Consider the following 16,437-nt stretch of genomic DNA (forward strand, 5'->3'; position numbering starts at 1 on the left):
TTAGGGCAACACAGGCTGACTAAGTCTGCTCACCTAAGAGTGCCAAGAGTCTAAGCAGGCAACAAGGAAGTGGAGTAGACCTGATGACTAAGACCTATCTACAGTATAGGTACCTGTGGATGATCCTAAGAGACCAAGTCTGAAGAGACAGTCCCCAGGCAGAGTAGGCCTTATATTTATACCTCTGTGGTGGAACCTGCTAGAACATCTTGCTTACTCAGCCTAGTCAGGTGATCAGGTCATATGAGGTCATGCACAGCCATGCACAGCAGGTCACCTGACCATCCAATCCTTCCAGCAGGTTCCAGCACATGCCAAGGTATACCAGCCACTTCCATGTCATAAAGGCTTAGTCATGTCTCTTGACCAAGCAATGAGCTGGTGCCCTGACAACAGTACCTGATCTGCAAATGGTGCCAAGGCTGGGTGCATGAGCTGGGCACTCAGTGGAGGCCATCATCACAAGGGATCCTGGCACAGCAGCTGCTGTGTGGTTGGAATGGGAGATGGCAGTCTGGGGGGAATTTGGAGGGGAAACATAACCATTGCTGGCTGAGTAGGCCAGTGTAGAATTGGATTGGGAGCCCCTCAGGCAGGCTCCAGCGCTCCCCAGAGGTGAGGAGACAGCTTTGAATCTTCAGTAATGCAGGTGCAATGTCTGGAGTCCACATGATCAGCAGGTGCTTGGAGTGCCACAGTGATGGTGACTGGTGACTGGGATGCTGACAGGTTCCATGAGGTCCTGGGTGTATGCAGTCGACTTAATGGGAACACCAGAGTCAGGTGTCAGGCTCTCCTGATGAGGGAGGGCAGCTTGAGTAATGCAGGTGTGATGTCTGAGTCTGTCAACATGAGCACAAGCACCCTGAGCTACCCTGCTGGATGCTAGCTCAGGGTGCTGCTGTCTCCAGGCCAGAAGCATCACACCAAAACCTAGTATTGTGTCAGTACAAACATTTCAAAGGCAGCCTGTACTGCTCATCAAGCCCCTTCTGCTTGGTGTAAGCCACCTGAATGAGCAACGCTGGGCTCAGACACCCCATATGACTCTCTGTCATAGTCAATAGTGGATAATTGGACCTGTAGTAAGAGGTTAGTACAGAGCCTAAACAATCCAATAACACAACACTTGCTTAAGGTTGTTTGTCAGTATGATGTGTTATTGGTAGAAGGTTGATGTTGGCAAAGAAAGGTAGGAGGCAATGAGCTCAGGGGGGATCAGACAATGAGCATGGAGGCAGAAGCCCAGTCTGAGGCAGCTGAAACTCTCTTCTTAAGTCCAATCCAAATGTCAGGGTGTTGGCCAATTATTGATAGTTTGTCTGGTTCAAACTACTCCTTGAGCATTTCTGGACACTTATTGCGGACCAGCTGTACTCTCTATGACTCACTTGAATTCATCTCGGACTACTGGCTACTTGGTGGCCAACAGTAACCCCCAACCCAGCTAAACTCATGTCATGACAATAGGCACCAACCAAACCACCTACTGTAAAACACAAGTTCACCTTGTGTTTGGGCATTGCACCTGCATTACTGAAGATGCAGGTGCAATGGCTGTGCATCAAAGGTATGTAGTGCATGCTAAGGGCACCATTATGCATGGCCTCTGTACTTCTGCACTCCCAGATAGGGGCAGAAGCATGCATGCAAATCTGAATGGGTGGCAACCCCTGTCTGCCTCCGCAGATATCCCCAGTTGTACATCCCTGATCCTCTCTCTCTTCCCATCTACCACCATGAGCAACACTGATGGTAACAATAGCTTCCAGCTCCTCCAGCAAATCTTTGAAACAAGCACAGCCAGCCTGAAGTTCTACTGCAAATGTGCCCTGGTCAGCAAGGAGAGCATGAGCTCTGAAGGCAGCAGTGCACTGGCTGTGTTGGCCAAGAAAAAAGAGAAGGGGAAGAATTGTGTGGCCAACATCCGCACGGAGATTGTTGATAGGGGGGATCTGGAGGCATTGGGCATGGCCAACCCTCCAGATGAGGACAAGATATGGGTGAGGTTGGCAGAGTGTGCTCTCCTCAGGGGCAATGATCTGTGTGTCCTCCTGGACAATGCTCTGCATGCCCTAGGAGCAGAGGAGGCACAGGAAGGGGATGAGGCAGATCAGGAGGACTAGGAGGTGAGTAGGGTGACATTGCACTGCATACAGCTACCCCTTGTGGGTAGTTCAGTAATGCAGGTGTGATGTCCCCAAAAGACACCACACTGCACCCATTCCTCACTGACCACCCTTGCAGACTGCAAGAGAAGAGGCAACAGTGCCTTTGGTAAGTGGTTCAGCCATCCCCTGCAACTGACCGGCCTCTATGGCTGGTCCATAATGCAGGGGATGTTGCTGAACAGGCTTTCGCACCTGCATACATCAAACTGATGGTTGTCCAGGAACAATCCCAGATCAGCCACCCCTCCCACCCCATGTTTCTTGCCCTGCCTCCCTTGCACATCTGCTCCCTCTCCCTCCCCACAGATGAGGAGTTGAAGAAGGAGAGGGAGACCCAAATCGACCTTTGCTATGCTACAGATGTGGAGTTTGAGGCCGCTCCCTCCCCACAGACAAGGAGTTGAAGAAGGAGAGGGAGACCCAAATTGACCTTTGCTATGGTACAGACGCAGAGTTTGAGGCCAAGAGAGTGCAGGTGGGCCAGGTTGGGGAGTACGCCGGACAAGTCAAGGCTGCCCAGAAGAAGGCCAGGCTCTCTGCTGAGGAGAGGGAAGGCCTGTGCATCATGTGCAAGGCCCTTATTGATGCCAAGTACAAGGCAAATGCTGGGAGGACATTCAAGGAGGATATGGGAGAACAACTGCAGAAGACCTTCAAGCAGAAGGTCTTGGGGGCCAGGGTGTGCTTTGCCTTCAAGCACAAGAAGGTCAAACATGGCCTGCTTGACAGCCTCCTCCTAGCCTGGATGAGTGTCAAGGAGGGGGGATGAATCCTCAAGGATATTGTCAAGAAGTACAGTCCCCAAAGGGCTGTTTTTTTTTAATTTGGATCAGTGAGTTCCCCACCCCTTCTCTCAAGCTCGCTGACCTTCATTCAGGTATTAGCTGGGCTGCTTCGCAGCTCAACTTGAATTTCTCACACCCCTTGATGTTGTTCCCCTCCTTCTTTCCCACCTCACAGACATAGCAGGGCTGAACAGGCATCCCTTTTTTCTTTTTTTTTCCTGCATTTTCATTCTGAGACTGTCTTGCCATCTGCTGTCCATCCTTGCATGCTTTACCTCCCTCTCCACTAGCCTGTAGATGATTAGTGAATCCTGTCAATGTAATTATATGTGTGATGGCAACTCAGCCATCACACCTGCATTACTGAAATTGGGCTGATCAGCCTTTCAAATCAGCAGCCCAGTAGCCCTTTGCCAGAATGTGCTAGCACGCTTGCACTGGGAACCATTCCAAGTGCTAGCATAAGTCAACACAATGCCAATTTGCTAGATTTAGTACTGTATCTCATTACTAGCTATAGGGAAAGTAAAACAGCTACACAAATGGGACCTGTGCAAGCTACAGCAAAAGACCCTTGTGTTAAGACATGGTCACAGCACAACACATGACCCCCCTACTTGGCTCTGCTACCCACTTCAAAATTTGGTCCAAAACGCGGTGAACGCTTCATATCTCCTTCCTGAACTGATGGGCCCGAACCTTGCGCGGTAGCGGATGGCCAGAGTGCTTAGTCAGCAGCGTCTCACAGGAGCTTAGGAGGGGGTCCATGAATGCTCGTTCGTGGAATGGGTTGTTGAGCAAGGACTTTGCCTGTACATGTGCTTCTTGCTAGGAGCTAGAGCACTGTAGGAGCTAGGAGCTAGGCGCAGTTGTTACCTTGTAAAGAATCGTGTTGCAGAATAATACTAGCCACACCCACTTTAGCAAATTCTAGCGTGGACCGGCTGTTTCGCATTACTTGACACCGAGGTTATGTTGTACCTATAGTGCAAGGAAACGCTATTGTTGTAATCTCAGTTATTGACAGCGCCCGTGAAAAGGTCAGAATTGAAGATATCGACCAGCCAACCGCACGTGACGCAATACACTGAGAAAGGAGAGAAAGGAGAAAGGAAGTATGAATACTGCTTCTGCTTCTGCTCGAACGTCCACTACACTCAGAGGTCAAAACCCACTGACCTACTGCCCAAGAGACTACCAAAGACTACCAAAACGCGTACAGCTCTTTCCATGCCCGTACCATATGAATGAATATGTATCGCATTCGCATTCGCCCTCGCCATCCGCTCAACGCCCCCGCCTCTGCTCAACTCCCCCCCCCCGAGCGGGGTGCCTAAGAGAACTTCCACCGATTACCACAATTCACACAAGTGACAAACGTCGTCATCGGTTCGTCCGCACTCCTCGTCTGCGCCTGTGTGTAGCGCGTCTTGCGCAGGCCACAGCGGAAGCACTTGAATGCGTCTGTTTCTGCGCCTGCTTCTTCGGCACCCTTTGCTTTGAATAGGTTTTGTTCTTCGATACGCTTGGATTCGGCTTGTCTTTCTTCGGAGGCCATTTCCTGGGGTTTGGTTAGCGTTTCGTGCCACTTCCCATTCCCATTTCCAAGTTGGAGGGGGACAGGGACGGGGAGGGGGACGCACCTGCACACTCATAGTACACAGCCTAGGCACGCTCAGTTCTCCACTGACGACGGCCTCCCTCAGCCCAGGGTTAGACTTCTCCTTCAAGTTGAGGTACAGAGAGCGGATCTTTGTCCGGTATGGGTTGCCCGAGTTGTTTTTGTTGAGAGAAAGGACTTGCTCCTCGATCTTACGTGCGATCTTGGCGATTTGGTCTGATGCTGCCAGGCAGGTCAGCCGCGGTACATCCAGTACAGTAACAGTAGTAGAAGAGGTTGGGCGAGGGGCACTCACGCGCAGTACTATCACTCGCCAGAGCGTCATATAACAACCGCATACACGTATCGCGTTTCTCATCTCCAGAGTCGTTTAGCTTCACACCGTCGGTCGCTGTCGTCCGAACAAGGGAGGGGGAGAGAGGTGTGTGTGGGCCTGCGGTAGCAGGAGCGGGGGACTTGGAGGATGTGGACCCAGGGACGGAAGTTTGGATCGGTTTCGCTGTGCTCTGTGCTCAGCGAGGGTCGGGGGTTGCACTTGGGGCAGGGGGAGGACGTACGATTAACCTTCTTCGCCCCTCCTGAAGGAGAGGAACTGCCCGCCTTTTTCTCACTTTTTTGGCCTTCGACTTCTGCTTTCCAGCGCCTGACGACTTCCTTTGCCGTTTCTGCAACTTGGGCATTCGCGTGCGAGCGGAGCTTGCCAACCGCCAACCCGGCTTTCGTCTCCTACACAAGTCGGTGAGCTCCTCTCTAATACGATAAGGGAGGGGGGGGGGGAAACGCACCTTGAGCAAATCCTCAGTCACTCCATGCCCCCTCAACTTCTGGAGCAATCCAACTGTATCCTACACATGAAGAAACGCAACGCACGTGAGTACCCCTCCCGACTATGAAAATGTGGATAGGGGGCGCACGCTGTGTTTGGGCCCTTTGGACGACTCAACGACGTCTTTTACCAGACGTTTGAACTCGATGCGGTCGGACGACATGACGCACTAGTACTACGTAACGTCTCTGTTGGAGGGGTGCGGGAATTGTGATTGGAAGGAACTTGGTGGGATATTTCGGTCTTTCTTTCACGCGGGAGAGATGGACCTTACCTTAGAGTATACCTTTCGTTAGCTCGTGTGACCTGAATTTATCCTCTCTTCGACGATACTCTGAACGGCGACGCACAGAGGATGGCCAGCGAAGGAAGCATGACTGGAAGCAGCGCCACTAGCGGGAGCAATAGCGGGAGCAATGAGACCCTGAGGGAAGGCGTGGCATTACGCACATTGAAAGGGAGTTTACATTGTTTGCACCAGGTGATCTGCTGGACAGGATGCACACGCTCTCATTCTCAGAACAAGATGCTTCTCCTTCTGCTCATCCCCTCCTCCTCTCTCAACTGGGAAATCAACCATCTTCCCCCGATTCAGCGAGCAGCACCCCCTCGGAAACACAGGACCCGACAGCCGATGCGCTCGGTATAGCCCTCCTCGCACTCATGGACAGTACAAGTCCTAAACGACCTCGTCTTCATACACTTGCTATATCGCCTATCGTTTCCCCTTCTGCTTCTCCCCAACAGTCAACGTCGGCACTACCCCAGGGACATGCGAGACACTGCTCGTATCCTCACCCTCAGCCGAGGCGCAAGGCAAGGTCTGCTTGGAGCTCGAGGAATAGCTCGCCCTCCCGTTCGGTATCTTACAGCGGTGCTGAGGGGAGCGGTTCGGGAGGTGGTGCAGGTGGGGGTGGGGGTATGGGCGCGGGTGCGGGGGGAGACGGCGAGGCGATCGGGAACCGACCGAGGAGCAAGAGTCATACGAGTTTGTCACAGTACTTTGGCACTTCGCCCGTAGTGCCGCACGACATTTCCTCGATTTCCCTCCCAGTGGGGTACGATCCCCGTCCGGAGGGTGAGGAAGAAGACGATACCGAGACGGACGCGGAGACAGTGCGAGGTCGGGAAACAGAGGGCGAAGGTGAAGAGACAGAAACAGAAGCAAGACGGGCACTCCTCTTCCCTCCCGCCGCTCCCTTTTCCCGCGCTAAGAGCCTAACGGACATGCCTACTCTCTCGGGGCTCTCCTACCCTCCCCAACCTCCTGCCTACTCCCGTGCCGACCCCGCGTTCACCACTCTGGACGGACATGCCGGACCTTCGGTACCCATCCTCCCCCCGGTGCATGGACTGGATATAGGGAGGGGCACAGCTATTCCAGGACGGAAAGAGGCGTGGAGGGTTACGCTGGAAGACGTCAACCTGCGTCTGCTGAATCGGGGGCGTAATCGACGTGCCAAAACAGTCCGAAGCGACACCGAGACCGAGACCGAACCGGTGCGCACGCCCCGCTCACCCTGAGTACGAGTACAACTGACGTTCTCTAGCTCCCGACGGCGCGCATCCCTCCACCTAAACCGCGCTCCGACCGACCGCCCCTAGCACGCCTAGTCCCCCTATTCATGTTCTTCTGTCGCGGCCTATCCATCGTTCCCGCCGTGCTGGGCACCTGCTGGCACCTCTATCTCGCGTACAAGATCCCTTGGCGGTGGGGCCCTTTTAGCGAGAATGGGGTGTTTAGGTTTGGCCCGGTTTCACCGGGAAGAGAGGGGGAAGATATCGTCGGCATGGGAGGGATGGACCATGCGATTGTTTCCTGCTGGGTGCGTCCAAGCCCACATCCTTAACATTAGTTAACCCCTTCTTGGGCAGAGCATCGCCACAGGCGTATGGTGCTACCTCCTAGCCTCAGGCCTCCTCCGCCGTTGGCTAACATACTATTCCCTCTTCCCCACCCTTATCCGGCAACTCTCCCTTCAAGCAATCTGCTGGTCCTCCACCCATCTTACAATCCAGGTCTTCGGCCCCTCCCGCCCACTCACAGCCTGGGTCGTAATAGGCACCACGACGTCCATATCGCACAGCGTGCAGATCTGGGTCACGTCCAACATCCGCCTGGCGAGCAAGGACGAGCGCGAGAGCAGACGATGGTTCGCCGTCCCTTTGGGCCTGGATTATTGGCTTGGGAAGAGGAAGATGGATTGGGCCAAAGTGGTGAGGCAGAGTGGGATCCCGCTGTTTGTCCTGTATTTCGTGACGTGTTGGACTATGCTCTTGGATCGGGAACTGATCAGCAGGTGAAGGGGATGCCGGGAGCTTGGAAGTACGAAAATCTCGGAATCTGAATTACGAACTCGACGAACGAGAAAAAAAGGGAACTCAAGTAAATGAGAATCTGACGACTTATATACCCCTTATTATAAATACGCTACGCTGCAATGTGTTTTTGTTGTACTTTAGAGCTATTGGATATATCTGGAAGGGAATTCTTGAAGGGATGAAGTGCCCCTTTTGAGCTGTCGTCAGATCTCGACTTTGCTATTCATATCGACTCAGGATAGCCGTTGCTTCGTTGACATTTGGATTTGTGAACTGGAGATGCTTGAGTATGGAGCGAAGGGGCGATTGCCACTTGTGTTGACTTGGTGTTGAGGAAATAACACGTGATCGACGGCGAACAATGACGTTTGACGTCCAATGGTGGTAACAAGGTAATCCAGTCAATATGTAGTACTGGACGAAAATGATGTCTAATCGTATACCATTGCATACGGTGAATCCCAAAGGTAGAGGTAATTCCTCCCATCATGGAAAGCTTAAGGCAAGATACTGTCTGTCCGGAGTTGAATTATTCCGGGACCCAGGTTGGGTCCGACTGTCTTCTGCCTCTCATCGGAAGCAAACCCGTCCCATGCACACGCACGGTCCCATTGCAAGCCAGGCGCCGATGAACAGACGGCTGAGCCAACTGAAGCAGACTGCCCCTCTAGGCGCAGGTGGGAGCGTACCTGGAAGCAGCGGTAGCAGCAGTTGGGCTAGTAGCGCTCCTTCAACTCCTGTTTCCAACCCTGCTAAAAAACTACATATCACTATCGGAGGCTGGAATGGATCGGGTAAGACGGCCAGTCTACCCGGCACTCCGGCTTCGGCTTCTGGATCGAGGACGAGAGCGGGAACGAGGTCTGCCAGTGCGGTAGAGAGCCCTCTTGCTAAGAAGGGGAGGACGCTAGAAGGATCACTGCAGCGATTGATACAGCAGCTTCGAAAGTATGTCGCTGGTTCGCGGTGATTTGTTGTCACTGATCATATTGACAAGACGCGATAATTATGCATTCTTCTTACAACCGGTGGATGAGAAAGAGGTACCGGGATACCGGAGTGTCATCAAGCATCCTATGGATCTTGGAACGATGGGGCAAAAGGTGGACAAAGGACGGTATAGATCGATAGACGAGTTTAGGGTGCGACTCCTGATCATGGAGTGTCAATCAGCAGGCTGATACCTTTACTAGGAGGACTTTCTCCTGGTCACAACCAACGCGAAAACGTTCAATCCACCTTCCACTATCTTTCATTCCGAGGCTGCCAAGCTCGAAAAGTATGGTCTAGACGCCATCAACAAAGCGCAGCAGAAGTTGACCGAGGCGGAGCTACAAGCACAAGCTCTTGCAGAGACGCAGGCTGCATCGGCAGTAGCTGCCCAAGCAGAATACGAACTCCGCCATCAGGACGATCTTATCAAGGTGGAGAGCGACGGTGAAGGAGAGGATGGGATGCGCGCCGAGTCCATGGAGCGCGGCAGCCGCTCAGTTTCTGCTGCCCCGACACCTGGAGGAGGCGCAACTCAGATGCGGCTAGGAAAGCGAAGAGGCGGGTACAGACCGAGAGGGGCACCGAAAAGTCTTGATGAGCTGTGGAAGATACCTGGACCTGAAACGGGGATTGGGGCTTTCCCCCGTGGGAGCGACTTCGCAGGATTAATGCTCGAGTTTGAGATCATGGGTGCGTATGTCATTCAAGGCGAGAATGTTTGTGTTGATTATGTGTTGTTCATAGGAAGGAAAACTCTTACAAAAAAGGAACGAATAAAGCTGGAACGACACCCGTTGAAGCGCCCTATTGCGCCCGACGGTAGCATCGACTACGCGGAGAGTATGTGTTATATTCAAAGTTCTCGATATCGCGTCTTATGCAAATGTAGTGGAAGATCCGTTCTCCTTCCTCTCTGTGTTCCTACCAGAGCGCTTCGGCTTGCCTGAGCTAGACCTCGTCCCCGCCGCTTCCACAGGTAACTTGCCGAAGCAAAAATATGAAACGCCTGCCTATCCTAGCGTATATGCACCCGTTTCTGTTCCTCCAACTATCATCTCCATGCGGACGGCTGCTGAAAACGCGCCTGTCGAGGACGAAGGTGTTCACTGGACCGTCCAACGACCGGGAATGAACAGCTACCGAAGCTATGTTGCACGAGAAGAGGAGGAAATGCGCAAGCAGGCCGAACGAGACAGCCAAGCCAAAGAACTCGAAGCTCGTGACCCCGCACCGACAGATTGGGGTAGTTTCGGCACGCTACCCATGAAGTGGTCTATTGGTGACAACACTTGGTACTCCGATGAATCGAAACTCCACATGAAGATCCGCGAGGACATCCGGAAGGCTGCTGAGCGCCTCCGAACAGGGAAAAGGAAGGCTGATGCCAAGCCAAGTGACGAGCGCCAGAAGGAGCTGGAGAAGGCTGCATTCGGTGGAGAGGCTTGGCTCAGAGATGTTGTCTATGGCGGGCCCGAAGGCATTGCTTACGTGCAAAGCGTGGCCTCGTTTGTCGACAAGGCGATGAAGTACGCTCAGGAGGGCAATGAAGAAACCACTGGTGACTCGCGGGTCAAGATTGAAGAGGATATCGACATGGATGATGCCCAGGAGCGACCCTCAAAGCGGAGACGCATCGAGCAGGTCGATGAAAGCGTTGTTTTGCCTACACCATTGCCAGAATACGTTTCCGACCTAGTGATCGACCCCCTTACTAGCGGTCTACACGAGATTCTTGACCGCATCGGGGAGGCGATAGAAGATCCAGACCTCCCTCTTCCTCGGCACCTTCCACAGCTCGGCAAACACCTCGAAAATTCAGTCAACCTAGTGCCCGAAGCAGAAGGCCGACTGTCGGAGCTTAACAGTGTCGTCGGAGATCAGCTGGATATGGGAGCTGTGCTCCGGGCACCGGACGAGTTCTTCTATAAGGATGATGAGTGGACCGAACGAAGTAAGAAGGCCCCAGCGGCCGAGGAGACGAACACATCAACACCTATAGCCGCGGCGAATGGTGCCACACTCTCGCCGGCCTCTCCAGCGTACATCAACTATGGGCTTGCCAAGGCTGCAGAATCGATCCTCCGGTTGTCACAGGCAGTTCACCCTGCGCCATCCACATCCTCCACCCAAACGTCGGACGGGACCGCGGTCGACGCTGTGGCTGGTTCAGAAGATGGAGAGAAAGTGGACAACGCGAGCGACGAAGACCCTGAGATGAGGAAGCTCAGGCTCAACTTGCTCACCATGACCAGGCATGTTCCCCTGGCTGAGCTGGCTCCTCTCAAACCGGAGCTCATACCCGGTCACGTGAGACATCTATTCCCTGCTAGAATTGGTGGTGAGGGTGAGTGAGCGTTTGCCTGTATCCTGTGTTGCTGTGTTTTATGGGAGAAGATGATAGAGCATTTGTATCAGTAATAGACAACAATAAGATGTTTTGACGCGTAATCGGTGTGTCTCAGAACAAGCTTTTAACGTGACACGCGACCATGGTACGCGTCCATACATAGTCAACAAAAAGACCATATATGCGCTTGAGAATAGACACAAGCCGCCTTATTGTCTCCTTTAGCAATAAAAACTTTATTTGTATTGATGAGGGTTCAGTTGACGTGAACGAACGGTGAGGCAGACGCGTGGCCGGTATCTGTTGGGGCAAGGAAGACGCGACTCTAGTGGTCCGTGCAACCGGCGAAGCGCGTCCACGTTCTGCGTCCGTCGACCTTTCTGTGCGACCCTTCCTCCCCGGCTCGTTGTCTGCCCCTCATCCATCACCACAGTCTTTTCATTCTTGCCCCTCTCTCAAACTATTCAAGTGCGTGCCCTTTCACATTCTACACTCTGGATGGGCGATTTGAGGCGCATATATTGATTCGACGCGTATTTTTCGTCTGTCCTGGTCATCCGAGATGGAGCAGAACTATGCCTCATGTCAATATGGCGCCGTTTGCGGTCTTTCCAGCGCCATGTTCTGCGACTACACGCATATACTGACGTGCCTTTACCTTTTGTAGTATGAGGGAAATCGTTCATCTCCAAACCGGCCAGGTGCGTCTGCTTCTATGCAGTTTCATGTATGCTTGCTGACCGCTTCTTGGTTTCCCTGTACATCCCGGTAGTGTGGTAACCAAATTGGTATGCCGTGTTTTTCCTCCACCTGACTGACCTTCTGGGCACTCATATCGACGCGTTTTTCCTAGGTGCCAAGTTCTGGGAGGTCGTCTCTGAGGAACATGGCATTGACAAGGATGGCTCGTGAGTATCTTCTTACATCAGTTATGAGTCCCCGCCAACGCCCTTTGGCGGACGTAGATACAAGGGAAAGGAGGATATGCAGCTCGAGCGTATCAGCGTCTACTACAACGAGGCCGGCGGTACGGATATTAGTGCTCCTGGTCGATATCGCAGCTAATGAGTGGTGCTACAGGAAACAAGTACGTTCCCCGCGCTGTACTTGTGGATCTCGAGCCCGGAACCATGGATGCCATCCGCTCCGGTCCCTACGGTGCCCTGTTCCGTCCTGATAACTTTGTCTTCGGTCAGAGTGGTGCAGGTAACAACTGGGCGAAGGGCCGTGAGTATCTGTTCTTATGACCAGACGACGGTTTGTTGACTCTTGGTCTCAGATTACACTGAAGGTGCTGAGCTTGTTGATTCCGTTCTCGATGTTGTCCGCAAGGAAGCTGAGGGCTGCGACTGCCTGCAAGGGTTCCAAATCACCCATTCGCTTGGTGGCGGTACCGGTGCTGGTATGGGTACTCTCCTTATCTCCAAGATCCGTGAGGAGTACCCCGACCGCATGATGTGCACTTTCTCCGTCGTTCCCTCTCCCAAGGTCAGTTTTCCTTCGACAACCTACAATCCATTCATTAGCCCACCCTCGACAGGTGTCCGATACTGTCGTTGAGCCGTACAACGCTACACTGTCCGTACATCAGCTTGTGGAGAACTCTGACGAAACCTTCTGCATTGACAACGAGGCCCTGTACGAGATTTGCTTCAGGACACTGAAGCTCACCACCCCGACTTACGGTGACCTCAACCACCTCGTGTCTATTGTGATGTCCGGCATCACCACTTGCCTCCGCTTCCCAGGTCAGCTTAACTCTGATCTGCGGAAGATGGCTGTCAATCTGGTTCCGTTCCCTCGTCTCCACTTCTTCATGGTTGGCTTCGCTCCCCTCACTGCCCGGGGAAGCCAGCAGTTCCGTGCTGTCACCGTTCCTGAGCTCACACAGCAGATGTTCGATGCCAAGAACATGATGGCGGCTTCCGACCCCAGGCACGGTCGTTATTTGACTGTCGCTGCCATCTTCCGTGGCAAGGTCTCCATGAAGGAGATCGAGGAACAAATGCAGAATGTACAGAACAAGAACTCGGCCTACTTCGTCGAGTGGATCCCCAACAATGTGCTGGCCGCTCAGTGCGACATCCCGCCTAAGAACTACAAGATGTCCGTCACATTCATTGGGAACTCCACCGCTATTCAGGAGCTCTTCAAGCGTGTTTCCGACCAGTTCTCCGCAATGTTCAAGAAGAAGGCGTTCTTGCACTGGTACACCCAGGAGGGTGTAAGTCCCCGTTCCTGGAAAGCCACGTGTGTGTGCTGATCAATCCATAGATGGACGAGATGGAGTTCACCGAGGCAGAGAGCAACATGCAAGATCTCGTTGCGGAGTATCAACAATACCAGGATGCCACGTGGGTACTATGTCTCCCGGTGCGGCCCGATACTGACGATTGCCTAAAGGGTTGAGGATGATGCGGAGTACGAAGAGGAGGCGCCTCTGGATGACGCTGAGTAAAGGTCTTTCGAGTAAATGTCTTCTATACCCGAAGGACATGTGACAAGGATCGGCGATACATCTGCTTTTGTTCTTGCTCACTCTCCTAGATACGCTCATGGTCTTCCTCTCAAACGGCTCTTATTTGGGTCAGTAGCGAGCTCCGTATGAAACGTTTCTGATAATTTACGCTGCCTTTCTTCTCTCGTACAACTATCCAAACTCTATTCCTTACGGAGCCGAGAACGCAGTCCCGTTTCTCAGAATGCCGCGGACACCATGAAAAGGGAAGAAGTTCAAGCATGTGACGCGATGCTTCGCGAATGAAACGTGGTTATCTAAAATTGTGGCCTCTTGCCTTCAACCCACATGTCGGACGACTATTTCGAGTGTCTCCGGCAAGGACTGGCTCTGTCCGTGTATCTCTCCGAGGGTTGTGGCGCCTTCCAGCACCTATTCTCGTCCCATGTCCCCAAATGGCCCGCAGCACATATGTTCAGCGGCGCAATTCTTCATCCAACAGTGTTCCTACGATGATTGAGCCTTCCAATCGGTCCGACGGAGGAGCGGCTCAACAGAGACCCCTCCCCAATGCAATTTTGGCCGATCCTGACACAGAACACTCGGACCACCGCGAAGGACAATGTTGTGACTACCTTATTCGGTTAATCTGTGTGCTCGTTCGGGACAGACGGCCGCGAGGCTGAAGTTTCTCACTCGCAAAGTCGATCGGTCTGTCGAAGGTGGACAGTGGAAGAAAACAGGACGCAAAGTTTGATATATGTTCTGCCCGGCTCTCAGTTTCGGCTGGACCATCCATAAATACACTGACACTGCTTGCCTTAGGACTACGGCCTAAAAAAAACCATAATTCGAGCGTCCCTCTTTCAGCTACAATGCGCATTCTGCTCTCCGTGGTACTGACCGCTGCTTTTACGACCCCTCGCAGCTTGGCCGCTGTGATGGAGAAGAGGATCACTTACGCTGAAGCATCAGCGATTGCAGCCAGCAACATTGCACCTGCCCTGGCAGCAACTCCAACCGGGGCCTATGCCAGTGATGATCCCAACGACTCGTACTACGACCTCTTCCAGGAGGAGACTCCTGAGGCTGTTCGTACTCGAGTTGGTCTTGGCCCTCTTGGAGCAGACATTCTCGGGCCCCAAAACATCCCAATGGAGGAGCAGTACCCAGACTTGTTGGCGCCACCGTCTACAGATGCTGGAACCGTGTATGTAGAGCCCACATAGTGTGAGATGTCGCTCACGTCACTCCAGGCTGAACTCCAAATGGTCCTTCAGCCAGTCTCACAATCGCCTTCAGAGCGGTGGTTGGGCTCGTCAGCAAACCGGTACCACTGCCTAATAACGTATCCACTGATTCTGACGCGGCTACAGAAACCGATATGCCCATCGCTACCACTATGGCAGGAGTGAACATGCGTCTGACGGCCGGTTCTATTCGGTATGCACTGCCTACCGGAATGCAGGCGCATCTGACCTATGTTTAGTGAGATGCACTGGCATACCGCAGCGGAGGTACGGTTTTACTGCACATGTAGATAACAACGGCCTGATATTAGACTTCCATAGTGGTCGTACATGCTGGCTGTGCGTTCTGGTCTATTCTTATCCCTGCAGCGCATGAACTCATCTGCCGTAGGGAAGCGCCCGAATTACTGCCATCAATGCAGACGGCCGAAACTATATCCAGGACATTGTGAGTCGTCTTCACGTAAGCCCATGCTTAGTCTTATTCATGAGTCATCTATAGTACCCGGGTGATCTTTGTAAGTATTTGTCTACCACGAACAACCGTTCCTGTGGCTTGACATTCCCGTCGCGCGGGTCTAGGGTACTTCCCTGCTGGCATTCCTCATTCGATCCAGGCTTTGAATGACACAAATCCGGAGGGATGCGAATTCCTGCTGGTCTTCGACAACGGCGCTTTCAGCGAGGATTCGACTTTCATGCTGAGTGATTGGCTCGCACATACCCCCAAGGAGGTACTTGCAAAGAACTTCCATACAGACATTTCCATGTTCAATCACATCCCTGAAAATGCCCTGTATATCTTCCCCGCTCCTGTGCCGCCTTCCATCGAGGTCGACTGCGAGCTGGCCGACGGCCCGACTGGCACTACCCCATCGCCCTATGCTTTCCACTTGTCACAGATCCCCGGCACTCCTCTAGAAGGTGGATCGGTCAAAGTTGTTGACAGCAGGACCTTCACCGTCTCCACCACGATCTCTGCGGCAGAAGTCACTGTCAACGCAGGTGGTTTGCGAGAGCTGCACGTGCGTCCACTGATACGAGCCCATATGATGTTGCTCACAGGGAACGCAGTGGCATCCTACCCAACCTGAGTGGACCTTCTTTATGTATGTCACAAGATTAATTCGGTAATCGTGTCTTGACACTCTCTCAGCGAGGGCGAGGCTCGCATAACCTCTTTCGCCTCCTCAGCTTCTGCCCGTACTTTCACTTACCAAGCGGGTGACATCGCGTACATACCTCCATCCTGTAAGCCGTTCGTTCGCAGGCCTGAAACTAAACTAACCCCAGAAAAAGACGGTCACTATGTTGAGAACATCGGCAACAGCACGCTCAAGTTCCTAGAGATCTTCAACTCTCCTTATTATCAGGACATCAGTCTGACTCAGTGGCTGGCGCTGACCCCGCCAGAGATGGTTTCGGTGGGTGTAATCACGTTCCATGTTGACTCGCCACTCAGTAGTTCACAGGCTCATTTGCAACTCCCCATAGATTTCGTGATGAGCCTCAACAAAACAAAGGCGGTTGTCGTATAAACAGAGCTAAGTGAAGTCTCCCTAGCCAACCGTCGGACCTGTGCCCTTGTACTTCGAAAATCCAGACAAATGATTATGTGTTGATCCGAGGAATAAGACATAGTATGATATCAGAGTGCAGACATG

General features: G+C 52.9%; 8 protein-coding genes across 8 annotated transcripts in view; 6 read left to right on the forward strand and 2 right to left on the reverse strand.

Annotated features, from left to right (window-relative positions):
- Nucleotides 1-1,058, reverse strand: part of DACRYDRAFT_91195 (uncharacterized protein) — a gene marked incomplete at both ends in the record, with an annotated part of 1,481 nt that extends 423 nt beyond the window's left edge. Inside the window, 4 exons of the mRNA XM_040776998.1 lie at nucleotides 395-605; nucleotides 626-683; nucleotides 709-933; nucleotides 956-1,058. Of these exons, the coding sequence (XP_040625125.1) occupies nucleotides 395-605; nucleotides 626-683; nucleotides 709-933; nucleotides 956-1,058 (597 nt within the window). The remainder of the gene's footprint in view (nucleotides 1-394; nucleotides 606-625; nucleotides 684-708; nucleotides 934-955) is intronic.
- Nucleotides 1,059-1,739: 681 nt separating this feature from the next.
- Nucleotides 1,740-2,940, forward strand: DACRYDRAFT_18278 (uncharacterized protein; the record flags this gene model as incomplete). The annotated part of the gene is made up of 4 exons (XM_040771350.1): nucleotides 1,740-2,003; nucleotides 2,177-2,189; nucleotides 2,248-2,277; nucleotides 2,564-2,940. The coding sequence occupies 4 exons, from the start codon at nucleotides 1,740-1,742 to the stop codon at nucleotides 2,938-2,940; spliced, it is 684 nt and encodes a 227-aa protein (XP_040625126.1).
- A 1,145-nt stretch (nucleotides 2,941-4,085) lies between these two features.
- DACRYDRAFT_24699 (transcription elongation factor) lies at nucleotides 4,086-5,734 on the reverse strand. The gene is made up of 7 exons (XM_040773800.1): nucleotides 5,678-5,734; nucleotides 5,492-5,627; nucleotides 5,363-5,422; nucleotides 5,135-5,303; nucleotides 4,873-5,076; nucleotides 4,600-4,799; nucleotides 4,086-4,517 (listed from the first exon to the last, which is right to left on the reverse strand). The coding sequence occupies exons 2-7, from the start codon at nucleotides 5,564-5,566 to the stop codon at nucleotides 4,290-4,292; spliced, it is 936 nt and encodes a 311-aa protein (XP_040625127.1). The 5' UTR covers nucleotides 5,567-5,627; nucleotides 5,678-5,734; the 3' UTR covers nucleotides 4,086-4,289.
- A 279-nt stretch (nucleotides 5,735-6,013) lies between these two features.
- DACRYDRAFT_24700 (uncharacterized protein) lies at nucleotides 6,014-7,770 on the forward strand. The gene is made up of 3 exons (XM_040773801.1): nucleotides 6,014-6,903; nucleotides 6,954-7,229; nucleotides 7,279-7,770. Exons 1-3 carry the CDS (start codon nucleotides 6,325-6,327, stop codon nucleotides 7,705-7,707), a joined length of 1,284 nt encoding a protein of 427 aa, XP_040625128.1. The 5' UTR covers nucleotides 6,014-6,324; the 3' UTR covers nucleotides 7,708-7,770.
- Nucleotides 7,771-8,491: 721 nt separating this feature from the next.
- Nucleotides 8,492-11,130, forward strand: DACRYDRAFT_83977 (uncharacterized protein). The gene is made up of 5 exons (XM_040776655.1): nucleotides 8,492-8,673; nucleotides 8,723-8,867; nucleotides 8,919-9,408; nucleotides 9,463-9,558; nucleotides 9,608-11,130. The coding sequence occupies exons 2-5, from the start codon at nucleotides 8,802-8,804 to the stop codon at nucleotides 11,068-11,070; spliced, it is 2,115 nt and encodes a 704-aa protein (XP_040625129.1). The 5' UTR covers nucleotides 8,492-8,673; nucleotides 8,723-8,801; the 3' UTR covers nucleotides 11,071-11,130.
- A 377-nt stretch (nucleotides 11,131-11,507) lies between these two features.
- On the forward strand, nucleotides 11,508-13,737 carry DACRYDRAFT_24701 (beta-tubulin 1 tubb1). Its single transcript, XM_040773802.1, has 9 exons — nucleotides 11,508-11,766; nucleotides 11,838-11,853; nucleotides 11,919-11,973; nucleotides 12,031-12,092; nucleotides 12,146-12,292; nucleotides 12,345-12,553; nucleotides 12,606-13,289; nucleotides 13,340-13,419; nucleotides 13,469-13,737. Exons 1-9 carry the CDS (start codon nucleotides 11,734-11,736, stop codon nucleotides 13,521-13,523), a joined length of 1,341 nt encoding a protein of 446 aa, XP_040625130.1. The 5' UTR covers nucleotides 11,508-11,733; the 3' UTR covers nucleotides 13,524-13,737.
- A 241-nt stretch (nucleotides 13,738-13,978) lies between these two features.
- DACRYDRAFT_91200 (uncharacterized protein) lies at nucleotides 13,979-14,209 on the forward strand (the record flags this gene model as incomplete). Its single annotated transcript, XM_040776999.1, has 1 exon — nucleotides 13,979-14,209. The coding sequence occupies one exon, from the start codon at nucleotides 13,979-13,981 to the stop codon at nucleotides 14,207-14,209; it is 231 nt and encodes a 76-aa protein (XP_040625131.1).
- A 189-nt stretch (nucleotides 14,210-14,398) lies between these two features.
- DACRYDRAFT_111204 (oxalate oxidase) lies at nucleotides 14,399-16,311 on the forward strand (the record flags this gene model as incomplete). Its single annotated transcript, XM_040769190.1, has 12 exons — nucleotides 14,399-14,733; nucleotides 14,780-14,853; nucleotides 14,900-14,966; nucleotides 15,013-15,040; nucleotides 15,095-15,112; nucleotides 15,165-15,221; nucleotides 15,276-15,291; nucleotides 15,356-15,798; nucleotides 15,848-15,882; nucleotides 15,930-16,024; nucleotides 16,073-16,197; nucleotides 16,246-16,311. The coding sequence occupies 12 exons, from the start codon at nucleotides 14,399-14,401 to the stop codon at nucleotides 16,309-16,311; spliced, it is 1,359 nt and encodes a 452-aa protein (XP_040625132.1).
- Nucleotides 16,312-16,437: the final 126 nt, after the last annotated feature.

Source organism: Dacryopinax primogenitus (genome assembly GCF_000292625.1).
Source record: "Dacryopinax primogenitus strain DJM-731 SS1 chromosome Unknown DACRYscaffold_20, whole genome shotgun sequence".
In the NCBI taxonomy this organism is placed as follows: Eukaryota; Fungi; Basidiomycota; class Dacrymycetes; order Dacrymycetales; family Dacrymycetaceae; genus Dacryopinax; species Dacryopinax primogenitus.